The following is a 24,298-nucleotide window of genomic DNA, read 5'->3' as shown; positions in this document are numbered from 1 at the left end:
TTGTACAACAAATTTACACCTTGCACTGGTGAATAAATATAGACAACAATGCAAAAGCAACATTATGTGCAAAAGAGCATCTCGCACACTCTTCACAGTGAACTTATTACTGTTTGTTAGTATATCGTGTATTTGCCCTGTTAACTTTTTTCTTTAAAGGTTTATGTACTGCAAAAAACATTCAGAAAATCTCACAAACTTTTGCAACTTACAGCATGGACAAAATGGATGCAGTTTTCACCTAGAAATGTTGAGTATAAGCTCTATGGCTTATAATAATGTAAATACTTTAGCAATTTGTTTTAATTAGAACTAGCCTTATTATCTTAAATGGTAACTAGTTACTGTATTTTAATCTGCAATATGAAACTTTGAAGTTGTAAATGAAATAAGAGTGATGTAGTTAATTTCTTGTTTTACCCTTTGGTTTCCATCTTACTGTTTTTGTAATGCTGCCCTGATAAATCTACCATAAAATTTAACTCTTTTCAATGGTATCATATTCAGGAAATATAGTACCTTTTAAGTTAATAGTAGTAGAACAGATTGCTTTGTGTGAAGAGGTTACTTCATAGAAAAATGACACTAAAATAATTTTTGCAGCTGTCTCAGTCAGTTACTGACAAGTTCATTAAATCAGTCTTAAATTTATAAATTCCCATTCTGCACTCACTTTCAGATTTTAAGATAAACTTGGATTTAAATTTACTGTGGAATTGAGCAAACCTTAATTATCATCATCAATTAGTATGTAATCTTGTGATTTTTACAAAGTATCCAATCAAAATCGAAGTTGCAGATCTGCATAAACCATGTGAAGTAAGAGTCAGATGTAAAGAACAGGATGTGTTTACATCCATAGGACTTCAAAAATAAATGGTAGAGTAGCTGAGATTCAAGATGTGGTTGCAACTTTACTTGCAGAACTAAAATTATGCTTTTTAAACATTGTCTTTGCAAGACATAGGCAAAACATTTCTATAAAACTGGGAGAGTGGTATCTGCCTTTGACCAAAGCTATTTGCAGCAGAAGTAGCACAGGTTTGTAGCAGTTTCAGTCAACGGGAAATAATTTGAACTGTCGGTTTTCTAACTTAGAATTCCACCTGTCTTTCAGTAGGATAGACTTGTCACAAGTTCTATAGGTAATTAAATATTGGATGCTATCCAGGAAGTGGTAAAATCAGGGACACAAATGCAATAGTCTGGCTGGTGGAGCAACCCATCTTTAATCATGTAGAGTATTAGGACTTGGCCCTATCACCTGAGAGACCGAGCTATTAACCGATGGAAGTGAAGGGTGTTTTTTCTGTAGAATCTAGTCTCCTGGCTCATTAGGTTAACTTAGGCCAAATCCGTGTATATGCTTTTGACATCGATTAATTTTGAGATATCTGGCTTTGAAAGCTGGCCCCATATCTCTAATGTTGTTTTCCTGATTTTTCTAACATCTTGAAAAACTAGAAGCTCCAGAAATTTTGACTCCTTTATTTTATGGCTTCAGTTAGAACAAAAGGAGACAGATTTTATCCATATATTTGAATTCTAATTTGTATATGTTAACTGAAATTATAATTGACTATATATGACCAAGGCAATAATTTATTAAATACAGAACTAAGCACTAACTAGAACTAAAGTGCTGATCTGTACTGGTGACGAATATGGCCCTTTTTATGGAGATCTTCTAATCCAATTTTTTCTTCTTCATACAGTTATGGTATCAAAATCTAGTTGCGCAAAGATGCAGAGAGTATCCCTTGTGACTGCAAATAGTGAAATATGCTGCTTATACCCGATATTTATAATATGCATCAAGTATTGCACCATCCCTATTTTTAACAGTAGAACAGGGATGTGAAGATTTCATTATTACACAAACACTAGTAATCAGTAGTGTAATATTGCAATAAATGTATTTTTTATTAATGAGTGATTATGGAAATATTGTTGTTAAAATGAAGTAACTTCAATTAGTATAATCTTTGATATCAGCATTTACAGTATTTCTACTTGATTCACTCCTTTGGTTATATTGGAAGCCAAAGCACATTAACAGTAGTCCAGTAGAATAAAAGTAAGAATTTTAGTTGGAATAAAATTGCCTCACTTGAATTGTTGTAGTTTACTTTATTTCAGGCTTGTTAGTGTATTGTTTTTTACAGAGAAATACAGCATGTTGCATTCTCTAAATTTCATGTAGTTGTTGCATTGTTTTCCTAATTGATGAGAGAGAATTTGGGTCTCTATTCCTGTGTAAATTTTTAATAATATTAAAAAATAATTATTGTACCCTAGTGAAAATATTTTGATTTTTTTTGTGGTATTTACCTTCTCATTTTAGCTGAAGCATATTCTGTGCACTGTATGTCCTACAGCCATAAAAATGGTTGCTCCACTAACTATGGTATTCATGGACCCTTGAAGAGGGGGAAGCAGGTGGTCACAATGTCCTCATATGGGTGAAAAGGTTTGCTGTGTAACTGACTTTTTAATGTGGATAGTACCTTTTTAAAGTATCCATAATAACTGCTGGATTTTCACTAAAAAAGCATAAGTATGCAATTTCTGTATGGTTAATTGTGTATTATTTATCATGATGACAAACAAGTGTCCACAGCTCTTTCTGGAGGAAAAGCCTTCTTGGTGCCATGTTTTGTTTTGCTCTTTTACACTATTTTGTGAAATGCTGGGTATTAATATAGTTACATAGATTGCATCACAGCATATATATAAATATAAAATTCAGCTACAAACACAAGACACTTGAATTAAAAGAAAAATAATGAGCGGATGCAGCTGTTAATTATACTGATTTGAACTTCTTCCAGCTTCGTACCTGGTTTTTTTTGCAGTTCACCTGAATATTATATCTGCTTACTTCTGAATAAAAAAATTCTTCCTGCAACTGTCACTTGAACAGTTGTGTGTTCCTTAGTGACTTAATTTAAAGCTAGGAGAGAATTTTCAAACACTATTGTCCTGGGATAAAGAGAAGTGAAACATGTGAGATGAACGTGGCTTGGTAACGCATCCATCCAGTTGAACGCAAGTCCTTGTTTGCTTCAGAGTTTCATCATCAACATGCTTGAATAGTAGCCCAGGAAAGCTTTTTATTTCCCTGCCAGAGATCTTAAGGCTTTTTGAAAAACTGGTTTATATGCTGTGGTGGGACATGCAAGACCCCAAAGAGATACTTTCCTTTCTGGTTTCTTGTGCTCTGATCTCCAGGTTTGGGGAGAATAACAGACATGCTGGGATAAATACACCAGTGCATCTGTTTCTGCCAGGTGACAGAGTCGTATAGTGATGTTGGTCTTGTTTAGGCAGACTCTTCAGCCACTTTCTCATTAAAGCTGTCTTGCATACATTTGTACGCGTAAATTCATTTCATCCTGTAATACCAGAAATGTCCTATCTCTGGTATATAGTTTTTCAATAAAAACTTTGTTCTCATTCTTTGGCAGTGGCTTAATTTTAATTCTTCTTTGCATCATTAATTTCTTCTTTACAACTGTTCTCCATCTTCCATAATGTAAATCTGTTCAATGTGAAGTTTTTTAATACTGCTGGGTTAGCCCTTTGTGAAATGCATGGCAATATGTTTCTGTTTGAAGTCTGTTTCATGTTTTAATTCTGACCACTCCTGTGATATTTCAGCTTTTGTTCTTCTCATTTGTACTTTTCAGACTTCTTGACTTTGTGAAATTCAGTCACCTTTAATGAAGAGGCAGAAGAACGATGTGTAGTTTTAACAACGATAACACAGAAATCAGCCATTGCTTTGTGTCCTAAGCCTTCTATTCCTTTTTGGTCTGGAGAGGAAACTGATATGTCCTGTTCTGTTGATGGTCTCAGGGTTCAGAGATCTCCATTAGTTTCTGGATTTCTCCCTGCCTTCTTAAACTCTTAGCAGATTCTTGTAGATTTTTAACATCTGCTTGTTTTTCTTACCTAGCTAACTTTAACTACCGAACTTCTAATATTGAGTGCAGTCCATTTCTGGTGTTAATCTACTTGTGAAGTGCCATTACTATGTCATCTTTTTGCTTTAGAGGCTGTAGTGCTCCATTGATCCAGTGAAAAATAACCAACATCCTACTTCCTTATGGTCATTAACCTCATCTTGAGAATATTGCTTTAGGTTCTTACTGATGATTTGTTTAGGAATAGGATTTAGGTGCTTGTTCAACAGTGTGCTTCTTATCTGTTAATTAGTATATTAGTAATCTGTTTAGTACTTTTCAAACTCAGACCACTTCATACATGATTCTTTTTGCAAACCTGCTTGTCTGCTCTCCAAATAGCAGTTAAAGTGCTGGATTAATTACTGTTGTTGCATAATTAGTTGCAGTATAGTTGAGGAAAAGATGTGGCTGTTCTTTCATTGTATGTAGCAAGCATTTTCAAGGGCTGTCACTGTAGTCTCATAGTGCCATTCTGCAGTCTGGAGGCCATGGGTGCTGCAGTTGATTCTTCCTTTCCTGCCTTATGTAAGTTCTTATGGAAGGGCAAAGTGTTTTGTACATTTCAGTGGTGAAACTAATTATCCTGCAAAACGATTACAAGTAAAGCTTGCTAATTTCTTCCATGTTTGGTTTCACACTTGATTCCCATCCTTGTAGAATAACTTAACATGGTTTGTAGGAGGCTGTGACCATGTAGCGAGGAAGTAATTTGGATTTAGTCTCAAGGAAAGGTTTGAAAATACTGAAGCAGAACACAAATGCACGGATAATGGATAAATCAAAACGTGGAAGAGAAAGGCTCAGTCTTATAGTAAATCAGGATGGAAAAGGATGGTTTTCTGTTCCAACCGTTCTGAATAGCTGGAGGAAGCTGAGGCAAACTCCTACCACTGAGCTCCAGTTCAGTTTGAGGGTAGATTATTCTTAGTGGGGATGGAATAACAACGGTAGTTACTGACATCAGTTCAGAAATAGAGAACAATGTGAGAGGTTGTACTTTTTTATGAATAAAGTTAAATCTTTTAATAAAACAATGATATTTTGTGACTGTTTTGGGACATAAAGGAAGTTCACAGGATATGGGTCAGCTTCATAGGGGACCTTAGTCATTAGTGACAAGCCCTTGTGATCTGTAGCACTGGTTTCTCAGCTTTTTGTGAGTCCAAAAGAGCTGGATAAAGAACATGGAAATATTACCAAGACTTTTAAATGAAGATAGCTCAGATTTCTGACAGGAATGTTGGGAATTTGTTTTGTTTTGGTGTTTTGGTTTTTTGTTGTTTTTTTGTTGTTGTTGTTGTTGGGAGTGATCTGCCTTCACGTAACCTCTTACCCTTAAAACAAACCCTAGTATGATTTTTTCAGGATTTTTAGGGATACTTGAAATATAAGCCCTACTCCAAAAATAAGCCCTAGTTACAATTCATTTTAAAAGTCAATTTAAATAGTGCCCAGGCAGCTATACATGTAAAAAAGTAATAAGTTTTGGAGCGAAAAATAATATAAGACCCTGTCCTACTTTGGGGGAAACAGACTATGATACTGTGCTAATGTTCGCTGTGCAGCTTTCTGTCACGTTATTTTTTTTCTGTAAGAAGCTATTACTGGCAATGAAAACCTAGATATGGCTAAGTCAGGTGGAGAACCCGAGTGTTACGAAGTGAAACTTGGCCAGAGCACAAGTTAGATAAAGTGGAAGAAACAAGGGTGCAGTATGCTCCCAAATACAATAGTCTGATTAGTTCCGATAGTCCAGACATCGATGGTGGTGGTGGTGATCTGTATGGGTGCTGTGCTTCATCTGCTGATACTTTTTGACTGGATATGTGATGAAAGAATTGCTAATTGCAGTGTATTTGCTTTAACTTTTGCTGTGTTGATTTGGATTTCATATGCTCTTCTAGTTTGTGTCTTTTCAGTATAGTTGATCATAGTTCAGCTAGTACCTTTGAACTTGGACAAAAGCTGCTGGGCAGTTGTGGAATGGCCTAGAACATGTTCAGGTTGGTCAGAGAACTTTTCTAATATCTGTCAAATGCTTCAGGTGCCAAGATGTATCTCTTTGCACAGAGACTTAACAAACCCTGGAGGATCTTTGCCAGGTGTATCTTAGGGAAAATGTTACTCTTCTGTTTCAGCTTCTTTTCTTGGTATTTTGCTTGATATTGCTCATACATGGCAGATATTTTTTTTCTTTTAAATGAAGGAAAATCTCAGTTGAAAAAACTCTCTTGTGAAGCTCATTTAAATTGGTTTTGTGCACTTCAGCAGTTTCTTAATCCAAAAGATCCTCCGTCTGCTTGAGTGAGAGCATCAAGTTATTTTTGTCACAAAAAACAATTTTCTGTAGTTTGACAGTCTCCCTTTCCATGCCTATCACAGGAAAATAATGATTTCATCTAATACCTTTAGTCCTTGATGTTTTTTTTCTCCTTTTCACAAAAAAAAAAATTACTTTAAAAGGCATTTACCTCTTTAGTTTTATTCCTACGCTCTATGTCCATGCTTTCTGTTCTAAATCTCGAAGTTTCTTCCATGTTTGGCACATTTGAGAGAAGCTTCCTGTCTTTTTTTTTCCTATTCTAGTCTATAATTGGTTTTCAGTTGGCATGTTGAGGAGAAATAATGTAATTTTGTTTGTTACTAGAGGCATCTTGGCAGAATCTGCGTTGTAAGATTGTTTAACTTTTCAAGAGTTTTCACTGAAACTTTCCTATTAAGCCTTCCGTAAAGCTTTCCTCATGGTAAGCAACTTTATCTACAATTCCTGGTCTGTTTCTAGAAACTTGATAGCAGCAACAATGATAATTCTCATTTTCATGAAGTCTACTGGCTAAGTAACTCTTATATTGTCTTTGGACTTAAAGTGACTGTAATGCTAAAAAGATGCTTATTTGGAGTTCATTTTTGCTAGTGATCTGGGAAATATTTATTTTCATTGTAATAGGAAAGGTCTTTTGCGTTTTGCTGTATTGTAATCAGACTGTTGCTTTAAGAGTTACCGTAGTCTTTCTTACCTTCCTTTTATGAGTTGTGTTTAGGAATCACTTCTTACATAATGGGATATGAATTTTAAAATATTGTTGATTGCTGATACCAGGAAAAGTCAGATAGGCCTATATTATTCACACAGAAGTTTACTTGAAAATGTGAATTGTTTTTACAAGAGATATTAAAAATCAGTCCACTGTTTGAGGTCTTCTTAAAGCACATAAATTGGAATGCAGATACAGCAATAAATCACGACCTAATAGTGATGCTTTTAGTAATTCTAATGTTGCCTACCATGGTTAATGAGTTCTGCTAGCATTTGCTCAGTCCTGAGTTGAAGTATGTAGGAGCTGATTAGAGCTGCATAATTTGTAGTGAACCTTGATTTTGATGTGGAAAAAAGTGGCTTCACCGAGAAGAGCTTCCTTCTTTCCAGGATATTCACCTTGTTACGATTTTGGAGAATGTTCTGAGAAACTTTACCATTGTTTTTAAAAGTCTAAGATTATTTCAGCTGCCATATGTTTTGCTGTGAAATAAAAACGTGGCACCAACTTGTGCTTTTGTAGATGCCCAGTATGTAATTCTAGTATGAATTTTTCTAGCCGTCTCCAGCAGTGACACACGTCTGTTTAGTTAAGAACATTTTTCTCTTGGTATCTGAAAAAAAAGTTTGAAACTATTTTACAGCTTCTGTATTTGGACACCAAAGGGTTAAAACACTTAAAGTCTAGTATTTGAAAATCATTTTGCTTTAGAAATTTTAGACTAGTATACTGATGTTTATATAGGCAACGTTTTTTTCTTACTGTGGGCATTTTAGTGTTCTGATCTTTTTTTCTCTTTCTTCTTTTGTTTTGTTTTAATCCTTGTATCTGCTAATTTTTGTATAGGAATAGTTACTAATTCTTTCGAGGTACAGCCTACCAAATTTAAAGTAATTGAAGCCATGAGTTGACCGGTAATTTTAATCCGTTCTATATAAATTTCAGTGAAGAACTGACAGATTCGTTTCAGGATGAAAGTAATAATGCTTTAAAAGCATAAAAGGCTTAGTTTCTTGTTGTTAAGGTGGTCACATGATAATGGCTTACATATTGAATAATGTGCTACAGCACTTTATGTATGTTAATGTAACTTTGAATCTTAATGTTGCCTGCAAATATGTGATCCCTTATGATATAAGTTTCCTGTTTATGCACCATTGCCCGTTTAAATCAAACAGAAGATTCTGAAACTGTAAAAACTACACATGTCAATGTTTTACAGCTACGTAATTCGAATTGACTTGATTTTTTCAAGTAATCCTAGAAAGGGGGAGCATTCCATATAGAAACTGCTGAAACTGCCACAGGTGCTTCTCCGAAAACCTTACAGTTGTGGCATTGAATGTTCAGTATCGCTTCCTTTCTGCACACAAGGCATACTGTTGAGGTATTTGTTGCGGTGATTGGTTTTAATGCTAATCTAGGAATTCAGATATAGAATCTATAGATTTGCATGCTTTGCTTACCCTAATTTACATGTATCTACATTTTTATTTGTAAACTAACAATAGATAAGTTGAGATCAGTATTTTTTAACAGATATTACATTGATATACGAAAACTGTGGTTTATTTTCTTAGATTGTCGCATGGCATTAACAAAAACACAGTAAGCTGTAGGTGATGTAATCACTATTTAAAATTAAACATTTAGGGAATTTTTTGCGTATATGAATGTTTTTTTCAAAAAGATTTACTGTGTCTTTTTGTGGCAAACATTTGTTTTGTTTTTCAAGGTATGTGACATTATAAGTGAAAAATAGCGTATTTCAAATGTATTTCTATGTTAAAGACACACAGAAATGTACTTGCTTTTTCCTCCAATAAGTATAAAAATATGAACAATTGAAACAACTTCACTGTAAGAAGCACAAGTCATTATCTTTTCTTTCTACAGATCCTTCTAAGAGTAAATTTTGTAAGTTATCTTGAAGTAAATCTTTCTTTCACAAAGGTAGCTATATTTAAACAGTTCTATGTTTTGTTTTATTTGTGGGTTTTTGTTATTTTTTTTCTTTCTGTAACTTAATAAAGGTGGTAATGTCTTGCATATTTTTTGAGAGCTTGCCTCAGATTTTCCTTCCTTTTGTGAACTTCTTGAAGCAACAAATTGTGGTTAGCTTGAAATAGTAAAAACAACCTCCTAAACTAAAGCTAAACTGGAAGTTAACTTCATGTTTCTGTACACCAATCCTGTTTGGTCTTATATTTATGTCTTTTGTTTTTAAACAAGAATTTAATTAAACTCAGAGACAGCATTTTTAAAGCCTTTCAGAAGGAAATGTAAACATCTGCTTCATCAGTCTTCTTTATAGTTGCTTTCATTTGGTACCAGGACTCTCAGATGATCCGAGCTTTTAAAATCGAGTTCAAATGATGTCAACCAAAGGGAGGAAAACAGATTTTTAAAAAGTCCTCTTCATGATGAGATCAGTCAGTTCTGAAGACTGCTGGTGGACATCACTTGATGGAAGAAGAAAAGTGTGTTATAAGAATGCTGCTTTAAGCACTATAGAAGTTGTGTGGATAAAGGTACATAAAAAGTCAGAGATTTAACTCTTAATATAATAGTGTACGTTTGGAGTTTATCTAAAAAACACCTGTCACTACAGAACAATTCAACTGTGAAATATCATCAGTCAAGGAACTTCAAGATTGCTTATCGGTGTCCGGACTTTCCTCAACTTTTCTCATGGATTTTTTTCTATTTAGAATAACTTTAAAATACAAAAATAGGTCTTTCCTTCATGTGTGTTCCTGGGTGGAGTAGGTGTCAAAAAGGGAATTATATTTTTGAGCTTTAGTTTTGATTTTCTTTAATACAGCTCTCTTACATCCTTCCACACCTTCCTTGCTGGTAGCTTCTTACTTCCTAAGGTCATATTTGAAAAATACCAGTCTTGTTCTTTGCCTAGTCCTGTTTCAGTTAGGTAGCCTAGCTTAGAGAAAAACTCTGAAAAAGAGCATAAGGTTGTCCTTAAGTTCTGCATCTTTATTGAGGGAAAGAAAAAAAAGGAGAGAAGGAAAAAACACTCACAAAACCAGCAGGAAATTTCCTTTATGTAGGCAGCTATGAGAAATGAAGATAAATACCTCTCAGGGTACATCTCTGACAGTGGAAATAATTGAAAAATTACTTTAAAATAGTGATTACCTCTTTGAGTTCTTTGCCTGTTGATTTTGCAGTCCATGCCATATGTAGTCTACTTAATAGCCAAATGAATCTTCAGTTACTGCTCCTTCTTTTCCCTTGATAATCGTTTTACATATAATTGCAGCTCATGACCAAGGACTGTCATAGGGATTACTCTTAAGAGATGGAACTCCTCTTACGTGTAGTTGGGCCAGTGAATCCTTTCTGCTTTCATTCCTATAAGGGAGTCTGTTTACAGTAGTGGCTTTTATATTCTTGACTCATGGGCTAAGCTGAGGTTGCTGCTTCATGTTCAGACATTGGCAGCATTTGAGGTGGGCCATGCATTGTAGATGCAGTTACAGATGTGTTCCCTGTTCCTTGTCACTGCTGCTGTGACAGGGTAATGCCACTCCAAGTCTGGATTGATGCTTTTAAAGAATGGTCTAGTAGATGCCCTGGCTTTTTAGTTCATTCAAGTACACCACTTTAGGGTTTCTAGAAGGACTGTATAAGACAGCATTTTTCTGTTAGGCACTCAGAATTGTCACCATGATGACAGTATTTCTACATGTTTGGAAATACATAAAACTATTCCAGTCTGGTAAAACACTGTCATACCTATTAAAAACATTTTCTTTCCTACTTTGTGCATGTTGCTAATTGAATTATTTGGTTTTTTACTTGGATTAGTTGCATTTTGTTACAATAAGCTAGTATAGCACTTCTAGCTCTTGCTGCCTTTTGTGTTCCCACTGGTGAATTTTCCCTGTAGAGAAGGCTAGAATAATCAGCTAAAGAAAACTGGTATTCCCAATGGGAGGGAACAGGGAGAACTTAAACAGTTGTGTTCTCTTCTGTAGCAGTTGGCCAGCCAGTTTCTAGAGTCATCCGGATCCTGTAATGTCCTTTAATTTTTTTCCCCCGTCTTTTGTCATTACTAACTTCTGAACACTGGAAGTTCAGTTGAAATTGGTAGGCTAAGTTCAGACTAGGTATTAAAGAGAGATGTTTCTAAACTCTCAGAAGCAAGCATGTTACACCCAGTGTGCTTGAGTCCCTTGAAAAACTCTTCAGTACTTCCAAAATACTCCTGTAGAACAAGTACATCTTTGTCTACTTGTTAATAGTAAGCTGTTCAGGAAGAGGTGCTAAGGGGACAGATCTAAAAATATCAAAGGTGATTACATTTTAAAATCTGGCAAACACTAATTTCATTTATTTTTGTTTCTGGGAAACTTTTCTTTCCCATAGTTTGATCATGTAGCCTTACACACTTGCCTCTTAGTTTGTAGATCTCAAAATGCCTCTGGCAAATTACATTGCCGTTCCTCTGAGAAATGCTGACTTAACTATAGTCTTTCTTGTTGTCCATTTTTCAAAGAAAAGGTATTGTTCAATAGTATTATTTGGTAAGTGATAGAATTACTTATTCTTTGGAGTTTTATTAAATTAGGTAATCAGTCAACACCATATTGTTTTGGTCGTTTTTATCTTTCTGTAATTTTAATTTGGTCATGTTGAGATTTCTTTTAGTGTCCTTTTGCTGCTTTCAAATTCAAAATAGATTTCAGAGAGCTGAGCAGTTCTTTTTGCCCAGAGCGTATGTGTTGAAATTTCTGTTCCTTAAATTCTGGTTGCCTTGTGTTACGTCCACATGCTACTACACAGGTAAACGAGAACTACCAAAGAGTATTGAATGTTGATTAGCAGGGACCTCAACAAGCTGTCTAAGTCAGCATGAGAAGAGATTGACTGTATTTTGCAGAACTTCTGAAATCATAACTGCTCTTAAGAGGAGATAGAGAACCCTCTACAGATCAGAAACCTTTTTACTCCAAAACTTTCCCCTAATTGTCTAACTCTTAAGACCTGTCTGTCTCTGAAGCAACAAGCCTCGCAGAAGGGATTGTCAAGCATTGAAACAGGCTGCCCAGGGAAGTAGTTGAATCACCGTCCCTGAAGGTCTTGAAGAGATTTAGGCTCTTAGAGGCATGGTTTAGCGGTAGGCTTGACAGTGCCTGGTTAATGGTTGGAGTCGATGATGTTGAAGGTCTTCTCCAACCAAAATGATTCTATGATTCAAATATCCTTTGTTCATGTTAATTCCGTTCATATGCTGCCTGCACTGGAAACACAGAACAGATTATTCTCTTTGCAGCTGTCTTCCAGGTATTCAGAACTAATAGCTCCACCCTGAGATTTCATTTCTTTTGACTATGTTTTTCAGTCTTCTAAAGTCTTATTTTCTAGACCACTCTTGGCTGCTGTTCTCTGGATTTTCACTAGTAATTCAAGTAAATGTTGACTGTAGTATGGGATGAAATTACCTGATCTAGCCTAATGATTTTTCTGATTCTGTAGTATTTTGACCAAATTTTTCCAAATTGTATGTAATCCAGCTGTATCCATTTATTGAATTAATCTCTCTATAATAGTTTCTAAAGATATTTTAGTCTAATTTTTATAGCAAACAAGTTGCAATGATCTAGAAAGCAAAGCTGTGCTTTTCTCTTTGTTTTCTTTGCATGACTGGAGTGAGTTGTTTTCTACTTGGTATGAGTTTCAACAGAATCAAATCTATTAATCTTCCAAATTCTCATTTTGTTGGCTGCTCTGTTTCTGGATTTTTAAGTAATGGGCTTGTCTAAACGACTGAAACAAAGAAACAAAAATTCAATTTTCTGACATGTTACATCTGTCTGGAAGGGCGGAAAAAAGCTTAGCAAAGATTTATTGCCGTCTTCCGCTTCACAATCTAGTTTTGTCATTTCTGACCCTCTTGTCTCCACTTTTATGCACTTACTTATGAAGTTACCGTATTTCTAAGCACAGACATACTGTATGTTTGTGTAAATGCATGCGATACAGCACTCCTTCAAATTAAACCTCTGTATCTCTACATGTCCTACCTGATTTTGTTTATAATCTCCTTGATTCATTAGAATACTCAAAATCCAGTGCTATTCTCTCCTGCATGGAAAGGTCTTGGTTCAAATAATAAAGCAAGTCCCAGCACTTATGATGTCACATACTTTGAAATGAGAAACAAACCAGGAAAGAAGTATAAGCAAAGCATAACTAAGTATATCATCTTTATCTATATTTTTCTATATATGTATATATTTTATTATTAGGAAGAACAGTGATGTTGTTGTTGTTACCTTAGAAACCAGAATGCCATGAACAATTGCCAAGTCATGTTAAGTTTGTTTTGAGTATTTGATCTTTTGCTCAAGTTAAAGCAATAAACTGCAGAATAAACTGCAGAAGATATTAAAAATCTAGGCTTAAATTAGTCTGAAGTTTATGTAAAGATCAGATACTTCAGACTGTTTTAGAATAAAGCATTTTGAGAAGTTTAAATAGGATTTTTTTTTTTTAAGGCACATAGTATATTGATTTTATTTAAAAGTGTATTGTCTCCCAAATTTTGCTTAGAAGCCAGCTATATGTGCGAGAAGTTAAGTTAGTTATAAAACTAAGATTGATAACTAATTTCTTAATAGAAATTTGCTAAGTGTATGTTTTCTCTCATCACCAACAGATAGATAGTCAGTAAGGGCAGCAGCAGCAGCAAGCTGGCTTGATGAATGAGTGTAATTCAGTTTCTTTGTATTGTACAGCTTGAGAAATGCCAGTGGCCTGACAGCAGCAGACCTTGCACATACCCAGGGCTTCCAAGAATGTGCCCAGTTTCTCTTGAACCTCCAGAACTGTCACCTGAATCGTTTCTATAGCAATGGCACCTTAAATGGGGTTAATCAAAATGCAGGTCCCAATCTGTTTAGTGGTGGGACAAGTCGAAAGAGATCCTTTGAAGACATGGAGTCTGCTGGAGTAAAGAAGGCTAGAACAGAAGGTGAGACCCTAGAGGTAAAAGGGATGGGATGATGCTGTTGTTGAGAAAGGAAAATAAACCTTTTAAAGCCTTTCAGAGTGGATGTTGAGTATTATTGACAAACTCATGCACATATCTAAATTACATATTTAATGCAAGAAGCAGATAAATACAATTATTCCATGCCACAAGATCTTGATTCTCCCTGTTGTCATCTTGGTGTGTTCAGAAATTCTGTTTACAGAGAATGCTGAAGTTACATGATGCCAAGAATAGTATGTGGAAGACTAGGAGCTGAAATTAGCTTCTACTCCTTCCTCAATTTTTTCTCCTTCAGGAGAGCCAAATGTTGCATTAATTCACGAAGATGCCTGGATGTTCTGATGATGGTAATAGTTCCACTTCAGGAGTCATTCACAATTCAAAACCCGTGTACTAGTTGAGATGGATGAGAAAAAAATAAATGCAAAAAGATTTCTCAAATCAAGATTGATTATGTCCGTGACGTTTTAAGTGAACATACCTTAAGTTTCCAGGATCATGTTCCAAGTGCAACTGATAAATTCAGGAGGATGTAAGACTAGTGTGCACCTTAAGGATTCCTATTCAACCTTGTGCATTGAGGATACTGCTGATTCCTCTACCAGCAATGATGCAATAGTACCACCTCAAAAGATACTTTTTGATGGCTATCTGACAAAATCTTTCTTACATCTTATAAACACCATTAATAACATGAGAGAGAATATCCTCTGCTTCTTTTCGTCAGCCCATTAAATTCTTACTAAAAAGAATGCAGCATTCTGCACTCAGTGTTCCTTTTTCCTGTGTCTAGCATCAGGAAAGGGACTTCATGCGTCTTCTTTGAAGACACTTTATTCAGTTAAAGTTTATGTTCTAACATATGTGACTTGCAGTGAGCCAAATAAAATGGGCTCATAGAGTGCTTAATTCCAGATAACAAGAAGGGAACTGAGACTAAAGCAGTGTTTCCAAATACGGCATGGACAACATCAATTCAATATTGACACTCCGTAATATTTGCTTTAGTACTTGCTATCGAGCCACCATTTCAACTGTACCAGGATCGGAGACCTTAACAGAGGACTTCATAGCTGATCATAAACAGAATGTGTTACTTCATGTAGTTGGACTAAAGTATAATTTCGTGACTGGGAAGAGTGCCTACACAATTAAATGCAAGACTGCCTCTTGGAAATAAAGTGCTTAAGTAGCTACACAAAAAGAGAAATCTTAGGCAGTACACCGGTGCCCTTAACAGCTACAGAAATATGTCAGCGCATTCATATTCTGTTACTGGAAGGTGCTGTTTGAAGTCAAAGATAGCTAATTTTTGTTTTGATGAGCTATTCCTTCTGGATGTTCATAACCAGTAATCTCTTTTAGTTTCAGATATGACTCCAGTCTAGTCAATAGGTAGCAGTTTCCACAGTCTCTGGGGGTGGCACTGGCTGACCTAATTTTATTCAATATGCCATGATGAAATAGTATTTACATGATCTTTCAGCATAAACAGTTGGTCCAGTGCATGCTAGATTGAGCAAACAAAAAGACAATGCATTTAAGTGAATGAGATCTCCTAAGCAATTGCAGAGATGTTAGAGAAGCAATCAGAGTAGTTAATTTTTGAAGTTTTAACCAGTATGACTTTTTAAGACCATTGCAAACAAAGGCAAAAGCTTTGCTGTGTTTGCCTGAAGGTTTTGATAGTAATTAAGAGATGCATCCCAACTGCGGAAACTGAAATTTCTAATCTGAGGTATCTGCCCTCAAAGACACTGGCATCAATAATACCTGTCATGTCAATGTAAAAGGTTTGTTGGAGTGGGAATGAATCACTGGTTTTGAGGTGCTTTGTAAATAACAGAGCTGAGTAGTGAGAAGTCATTGATACGTATTTGTGCTTAATGAGCCTTTTTACAAAACAGGCACAATTTTGTGGTCATTTTATCCTTACCAAAATCACACTGGCCTGTTGTGTTTTAAAGACTACTTGCAGAGGAGATTCCAGGTGTTCAGGGAGAGTGCAGGCAACCTGTATTTGCAGAGAAGAGTCTGATTTTGATGGCCATACCACAGGTTAGAACAATCACTGCTTGAAAAAGCCTACTTGTGGTGAGCAGGCACAGTAGATGCCCCGACGAGAACCTGTAAGCAGCAGAGTTGGAAGAAAATGAAGACTTAAGCTGCACTTCACCCTTTGTCCTGGAATAGCTAGATTGGGTAGTGGGTGGGGGTTACTTACGGGTAATTTGGTTTGTATGCACGCACGTATCTGCCATTGGGTGCATAACATTAAAAAAGTTCCACCTCAAAATACGCAGCACTGATATACGATATACTGTGATACAAATTAATTACTCTCTTTAAATGTAATACAAGAATGAGTTCCAAAGGCTGCAACTGAACTTAAAACTACTTACCTTGCCGCTTTCAGAATGTATACCAAATAGTTTTTATATTTTTACTTAGAAACATTAGCTGGATTTTATGTCCATTCTTCTGAAGTCAATTCAATAAATTTCACCCTGTTTCCTGGGGTGGTTGATGTTGCACACCAGGCTAACCAATCACAGGGGTGTGTTAGTGGCAGTCCTGGTCCTTGCCCCTCTGGCCTGGCGGAGAGAAGGCTCCGGGAAGACCTTATTGTGGCCTTTCAGCACTTTAAAGGTGCCTGTAAGAAGGAGGGGGACAGACTTTAGCAGGACCTGTTACAACAGTATAAGGGGTAATGGTTTTAAACTGAAAGAGGGGAGATTCAGGCTGGACATGAAGAAGAAATTTTTTATAGTGGGAGTGGTGAAGCGCTGGCCCAGGCTGCCCAGAGAGGTGGTAGATGCCCCATCCCTGGAGACATTCCAGGCCAGGCTGGACAGGGCTCTGAGCAACTTGATCTAGTTGCAGATGTCCCTGCTCATTGCAGGGGTGTTGGACGAGATGACCTTTGAAGGTCCCTTTCAACCCAAACCATTCTATGGTTCATGGCCCTTGGTGCATTGGATTTTGCACTGTGCTCTATGTGCTACACTCTCCTAACTTGCTGCACACAGCTGGTGACTGACTGTATCAGCATCATGCTGGTTTTAGGTGTTTTTTGAGAGGTGGGGATAGAAGGCATTACCAGGTGTACCCTGGAACTGGCTAATATGAAAGAGCACTTCCGTGGTCCTTTAGATATCTAGGAAAAATACCTTTCCTGGTTTAGGTTAATTTGAAGCCCACTGATCCACAGGTCCTGGTCTCCTCTGAGCTGTTACTTAAGGTTCTTTAAAAATGAGTAGTTCATGAAAATTTGTGTTGTGCACAACGTAATGAGAGCTGACTTGCAGTGTACTGAAGTGGCCCTTCACAACATAACGTTAGGAGTGTGTGCAGTGTATATAGGAAGGTGTGTTGATGTCTGAGCAAGAAGCAGCGCAGAGTCTCCTGAGATAGTACTGGAGCAGTGCCTTGTGTGGGAGGTGTAAGAGGCGATGAAGTCAAGCCCACCTTGCTTATTAAAGCATGCTTTTTCTCTACCAGGCACACTAGCTGTATGAATAACTTCAATTGCTCTTTATTCAGTCTATTCGTAGATCAAGACTAATGATTGCTTGATTTGTATGTACAAAGTCTGATACGTACACTGGTAACTCCATTTTGAGAGATTAATATGGATGGGCAAGTACTTGGCATGTACTTATTCTGCATTTGGAATCTCAAACATGTCAGACGCTTTCAGACGAGAAAAATGTACATTTCTTTGCAAAAAGCTTTTGTTTCATCTGTTTGCTGGGTGAGATTTCAGGTGTGCACCAGTGACTAAATGTGACTTTTTTTATCAGCCTACAGCTTTGATGGCTTAATACCAATGATGAACGGAGGAGTTGAGGACGATGCTGACAATATGCACGTTGATAGAGAGTTTGCTGTTGTATCAGGTGGGAGTGGACAGTTTCCTGTTAACTACAACAACATTCAAACGGTTGAAGACACCAAACAACAGGAGAATACTTCTGTTGGACCAAAAGAAATTGAAATATACACTGTTTCTGCAATGCAAACTCCTTGTCGTTGCAAGAACCAATACGCATTTTATTTTTAAGTATAGAACTTAGTCCTTTATTTTTGCACACTGTTGTCTAGAGTTTTGAATACTACTGTATTGCTGTAACACCCATTATATTGGGAGTTTAGTAACTATCTAAAATTAGCTGTTTCATGCGATATATTGTAATGGGGAAAGAGAAAGTTTATTAGTAGTTTATTACTATTTCAGATAAACAAAAATCCACAATGGCTGTTTCACTTTTAACGTGAGGCTTGTATTACCTTGTGCCTTGCTTTTGGTTGCTATAATTTCAGACTAAGGAAATCCAGGAATAATTTCCTTTCATTTCCGTTAAATCTGTTTAATTGCTAATAAAAGGACTTGATGTGGAAACATAATGTACTGCTTATATAGCTTTGAAAATAACTTGTTACAACTGAACTATATTTAAAATAGTTGAATACTTTAAAGGATAGTCTAGACATATACCATGTGCTCAGAAGTTGTTCTGACACTGATATAAGTACAGGATCCTGCTACGGGTTTTTTTAATGTAAATAAAAGACTGAACATCACAGGTCTTAAACTAGTATTTGGAACTAACATACCTTGGAAAACAGTTTTTGTGGTTTGTACTGGTATTAATGAAACAGTCAAAGTGTTACTAGGATTAGTGAATATTAATGAATATTAATGCTCTTAAGTTTTTTAAGGGCTGCTTAATCAAGGTGCTTTTAGTAAGCCCAGGATGTGTATAGAGTTTTGAGTAAAACTGTCTTGGGTCAGCTTTTTCCGTGCACTTTGTAGGTAAAGGCATGGAGTTACTATAATAGTGCATTATTATATTCAGTACATGATTTCTGACTTTAATTTGTTCTGTGATAAATGTGTTTATGCTTTGTGCCACAGATCAGATTCACCAAAGGGAATGATAATTAATAGATATTTTAATATAGTAGGAAGAAATATATATATATACACACACATATATATAATCAGTACTTTAAAAGTAGATTATGATATATTCCAGTGATAATTACTAAGTGTTCTTATTTATGGAAAAATGATTGTCTTTCATAAGTATACTCTATTACTATAGGTGCTACTTTTTAGCAAATAATAAGATTCTATAATTATCACTAGAACTATCCGTTATCTACTTCTGCATATTACCTAACAGTAGTGCCATTTTTATTAAATTTGATTTGGCAAAGCCAATAAGGATTTCTTTTTAAACAGTTAAAATTTTGCACTTTTCAGTTAATAAACACTGTATGAAATTCTTTCTGTGCGTTTTCGTCACTGAAATATTACCTCTGACCTCTTGATGGGTTTGTTTGGGGTTTTTTTCAGCTTTCAGTAAGAACTTGTGGTTAGTGAGTTTAGCCGATGTGGTTATTTTAACTCATATAGGGACTGAACGAGAAACTCTTGTTAGTACATCCAGTGAGATACAAATCGAACACGTTTCTTGGCATTAGGTACTGCTGTATGTGAAGAATCAGCAGCATTATCCATATTTCAGAGAATACCCATGCGAAGGACTAATAGAGACCCAAAACTTCAGATTCTTCCTTGTCAAACAGTGGTACTCGACGTGTCACTTAAACAGGAACTCAACGTTTTATGAATGTGGGAAGTTACTGATAGACTTACTGGCTGGAATTGGAAATACACAGTAAATGCAATCCTCTTCTGCACATGGGTTTATGCATTAATGTATACATAAACATATGTGCATGTATCTAACGATAATAACAGAACGTAAAATCTTTAAATGTCACCAGATAGGTCTGTAATTTCTACATTTGCCTTGTTCATGTTTACCAATATAGATGTAAATTTTAGAAGTCCTTTACCAGTAGGCATTTTTAAGGTAGAAAATATCACCCGATTTTTGTGCTAATACTTTGAGTACCACTGCAAAAGCATACATTTCAGACATATTGAAGAAATCTGTTTATGGAAATAAAAACTGTTGTACTAATTACTGAATTCAGAGAAGAATGTGCTTTAAACAGTCGTCGGTGGTTTTTGCATGCACATTTTTAGAATTTTGTTTCCTGCTACTGCTCTTTTTTAGTCTTCTGTGCACTCTGCTGTTGCTATTGTAAGGCATTTTGCATGTGGATTGTACAGATGTTACCACAGACTTTCCATTAAATACAAACCTGTCTGGTACATTACCTAGCAGGCTGCTGGATAAATTGAAGTACTTTCTGAATAAAGGAACTTGGAAACATTTTATATTAGCACCCCAACGTAACATTTCTTTATTTGACCTATTCCAATGGATACTGTACTGTGAGAGTTACCACTAAAAATAAAAAAGAGCCACGGCTAAATTACAGCTGAAAAAACAAAACACCTTCACCCTCTCACAGATACTCAGATATTCAGTTCTTGTATGTACATAATCTTTTATCCCAAAGTAAAGCTGGAAAGATACCTTTTATTCCACCTTACAAAACACTGCCCAGAATGTTGTCTACTACACTTACTTCATACGGTTGACTGAGAATAAAAATTGAGAAATTCACACTGTCTTTGCAAAGATCAATACAGGCATATTTACACATTGAATGTAGATAGATAGTTGCAATTTCAACATAAGAATCCATGGTACAAGCTTACTGGTCAGCTCTTATTACTTTGAACTACATTGTTATAAAGGAAGGGCAGATTTATTTTCGAAGCTGTGTACAGAAACTTCTTTTTAAATAAGTGGAGTATAGTGGAGACATTTTGCTGTATTTCGATTTATTCTTAATTGTTGGTGACGGGTGTATTTCTTAATGCAGATATGAATAGCAGTAGCTCCATATTGAATGCCCTGACTAATGGATGTGCCATCAATGGGCATTTGGATTTCACCGCCGCGCAGCAGCTCAACAGCAGGATGGACACCCGGCGCGAGGAGTGTTTAACATTAACACCTAACGGGATAATCCCCGGCATAACTTCTCCCAGCAGGCACCGAATTCACGCCAGTAACGGCGCCGAGGAACCAGAAAAAGCCATGAATAATTCCACCGACATGTGCGGGTCTCTCCACCTGAACGGCAGCCCGAGCAGCTGCGTTTCTAACCGGCCCTCATGGGTGGAAGACCCTGGAGATACTTTGCACTATGGACACTACCACGGGTTTGGGGATACCGCCGAGAGCATCCCCGAGCTTAGTAGCGTTGTTGAGCATTCCAACTCTGTCAAGGTGGAACAGAGGTACGACAACACTGTCCTAGGCACAATGTATTTGTATCACGGTTCCTAGGTGAATCACCTTTGTGTCAAGCGCGTACTGAAATTGCTACCAAATGAAACGGGGGTGGAGGGGATGGAATCCCCGCAATAGCATTAAATTTGAAGACTGCAACTTATGGCTATTTTTACACTTTGTTTATATGAAAAAGTAAACCTTTAATTTGACAGCCTTATGCAATAGTTGTAGTTCGTTGCATGTATGGGGCTTATTTAGTGATAAAGTAGGTGCTGTTATGATGGAATGTTGATTTTTTTCCCTGTTTTTTATTATGGAATGTTCTGGTTTTGTATTTTTTTATTTCTAAGCTTGTGAACACTATCTCTCCCTTTTTAGAGCTGTTTTCCCTTTTATTAATACAATGTTTAACTGAATTTTGTGAAGAAAATGTTACATATGTGCATCACTTAGAAGTGAAGATGTTTCCTTTCCATATCTTCTGCTGAAGCTATGGTAGCAATATCAATGCCAGCTATCACTATGCAAGGTTGAAAGTGGCAATCTTCTGGAGCTTCTCTGACTCTATAGTTTGTAACGTTTGTTTGCTATAGTTAGATGTTCATCTTTACAGTTTTTGAACAAGCTGTTTTAAAAAACGCAGAGACAAAATTGGACGGAGTTACCGTTTTCACTTTTCTGTGGCGTGGAAGTGCTTTTTCCTTGTCGTTGGGCTCTTTGCATTGTAGGGTGGGAAACTGGGCTACCTTCGTTCAGTTGCGGTGGGGCGTTCCCTCAGGTTAGCTCTGGATTTGTGACGGTTTTCTTTGGCTTCTCTCCTTTCTATGTACGCTTGATATTTTACCATAGCTCACGGACCGGAGGCATGTTGGCACTGTTCTGCTTTGTACGCAGTTTAAAATTGCTGTTACTTGTTAGAGAATTTGCCAAGTCGAAATATTTGAGTTTGACTGTCTTGGATATACATTTATTGTCCTGTTATTTTTTTTCAACATATGCTTCGAAAATGTAACATTGTGTAGCCTTTGGGCTATGCTCACGAGAAATACATTGTATTTAAAGCTTAATACACAAGTCAAAAATTCATATAAGTGCACTATATGAGCACTAATAATATAAGTTGCTGCTTTGTGTTACGATAAGTGAAGAGTGGGGAAGAATATGGTAAATGAGATAAGCCCTCTGAATTGTGCTGATTTTTTTGTTCTTGTTTTGTTTAAAAAGGGACCTTTCCATATTGGATTAAAAAAAAAAAGAATAAAGAAACGTATTACATTGTATCTGAATATTTTGTTCAGACATTATTATTTTATTGGCAATTTGAGCAAGTCTTTAATAGTTTTTAAATCACATTTCTCAATAGTCTTTCTCAGTGCAGCTGTGGAGTTTCTTGATTTTGTCAGTGTATGGAAGCAAGTTCAAACAGCTCGATAAGTTGCTCTCGATTGAATTACAGAAACACATCCTGGATATTCTGTGTATGAAGGTTATATTGGCCTAGAACTCCTAAAATGGGTTAAAATACCGGCCATCTGATTTTCATGGAAATTATAGTCTCCTTTTGATCATTTTTAGGCAAAATTCTACAGATGACAGAGAAGTCAGTGTTTTAAAGAGACGTTACACTCTGCGTTGTTCACTATCCACACAGGATACCCGCGGTGTATTCACATTGAGTAGCACTGATAGGAAAATTGACCGGCCTTTTGCAAATGGTTGACCAGACCAGCAAAACTCCCCAGGGCCTTCTGGAGACAAACAAGACCATCAAGGAAAACCAAATCTCACCCAAATTTAATTTGCTGGTGTAGTACCCAGAGGCGCGTGTGCTATTCTAACATTAGATACTAACTTAAATTTGTTGTAGCGCTTGGTTTGGGGTTCTTTTAGTATTTTCCAAGCTTTCTGCATGTGCGTTCTTGTGTTGCTTCAAATAAATCAAAGCAACTCTTAACTTTCAATAAGCACTGCCATCTTAGGTATATGGCTATAAACTGATTCCTAAAGGATTTTCCTTGGGTAACAACTAAGTTTGCATGTGTCTGTGCTGATGGTAAAATTTTAGGTACATAATTTTAGCACAGCAATATTCATACTGTATTCATAAGGCCAGGGTTGGTTTTTTTAAGTGTATTTTTGGTTTTTATTCACACGAGTTTTACATCTTTTCACCTAAAAATATCTTGGAAGACACCATGTTTCAAGTTCAAAGAGAGAACTTACAGCTTTATTTTGAAAAGCACTTCTATGTGTGTATGTTCAGCCGCACGCTAACAGAGGGACAGATGCCAAGGTCTGTGTCAGTTGTCACGTCCCATGGAAGCTAGATATTAAATTCTAATTAAATGTAGAAGACCAGTGAAGGCCATATGATGTAGACACACCGTGTGGGTTTGCAGGGTTGTTTCCTTTACAACTAATGCTGCAAAAGATAGAGGCGTGTGATGGAGGGTACCTCAGCCAAGAGTGTAATTTTTAAAGCATTAAATACCCATTTTATAAGAATTCTGAGACTGCCTTTTTACAGGTGTTTTTTTGAGACAACGTGTACTTATCCCATAAATCTTAGATAGAACGTGAAATAGGGAGCCAAAGAATCACAGCATGGTTGAGGTTGGTGGATGCACATCCACGCATGTGGTACCCATACCACCCTCACGGGAAAAAGTTTTCTTAAGTTTCATTGGAATTTCCTGTTTTTCAGGTTGTCTTCTAATTTCAGATACATGCAAGCAATAAAATGATAAAAAGTAATGAACCAAACAGATCCAACTGCACTTCTGGTGGGGAAGGTGCTGAGTTAGGTGAAGAACTTATATTGTGAAACATGGGATGAGTTCTACTGTTCTACCAGTTGTCTTTACGTGTGTAACCACTGATGACACATTGTTTTAAAATACCTTACAATGAAAATAACTGAGGACTTGCCTGTTTCACTGTGTTAGACCAGCTGACGTAGTTTAAGAAGCTTCATAAGGCTCATAAATCCTCTTCAGTCCAGCGTTAACGAAGTTTCAGCTTCTGATGATCACCAGCAGTGCTGAGCCATTT

At 36.4% G+C, this 24,298-nt stretch overlaps 1 protein-coding gene across 2 annotated transcripts in view; it reads left to right on the top strand.

Moving 5' to 3' along the window:
- The window catches only part of ANKRD10 (ankyrin repeat domain 10), a 37,865-nt gene extending 15,332 nt beyond the window's left edge, over positions 1 to 22,533 (top strand). For both annotated transcript variants that reach the window (XM_071807335.1, XM_065829640.2), the window contains 3 exons: positions 13,765 to 14,000; positions 17,825 to 17,920; positions 20,832 to 22,533. In XM_071807335.1, coding sequence (XP_071663436.1) covers positions 13,765 to 14,000; positions 17,825 to 17,920; positions 20,832 to 21,301 — 802 coding nt within the window. In that variant the 3' untranslated portion in view covers positions 21,302 to 22,533. The remainder of the gene's footprint in view (positions 1 to 13,764; positions 14,001 to 17,824; positions 17,921 to 20,831) is intronic.
- The last annotated feature ends 1,765 nt before the right edge of the window (positions 22,534 to 24,298 follow it).

This window comes from Patagioenas fasciata, chromosome 1, assembly GCF_037038585.1.
Source record: "Patagioenas fasciata isolate bPatFas1 chromosome 1, bPatFas1.hap1, whole genome shotgun sequence".
Lineage (NCBI taxonomy): Eukaryota > Metazoa > Chordata > Aves > Columbiformes > Columbidae > Patagioenas > Patagioenas fasciata.
This window is presented reverse-complemented; position numbering and strand designations above follow the sequence as displayed.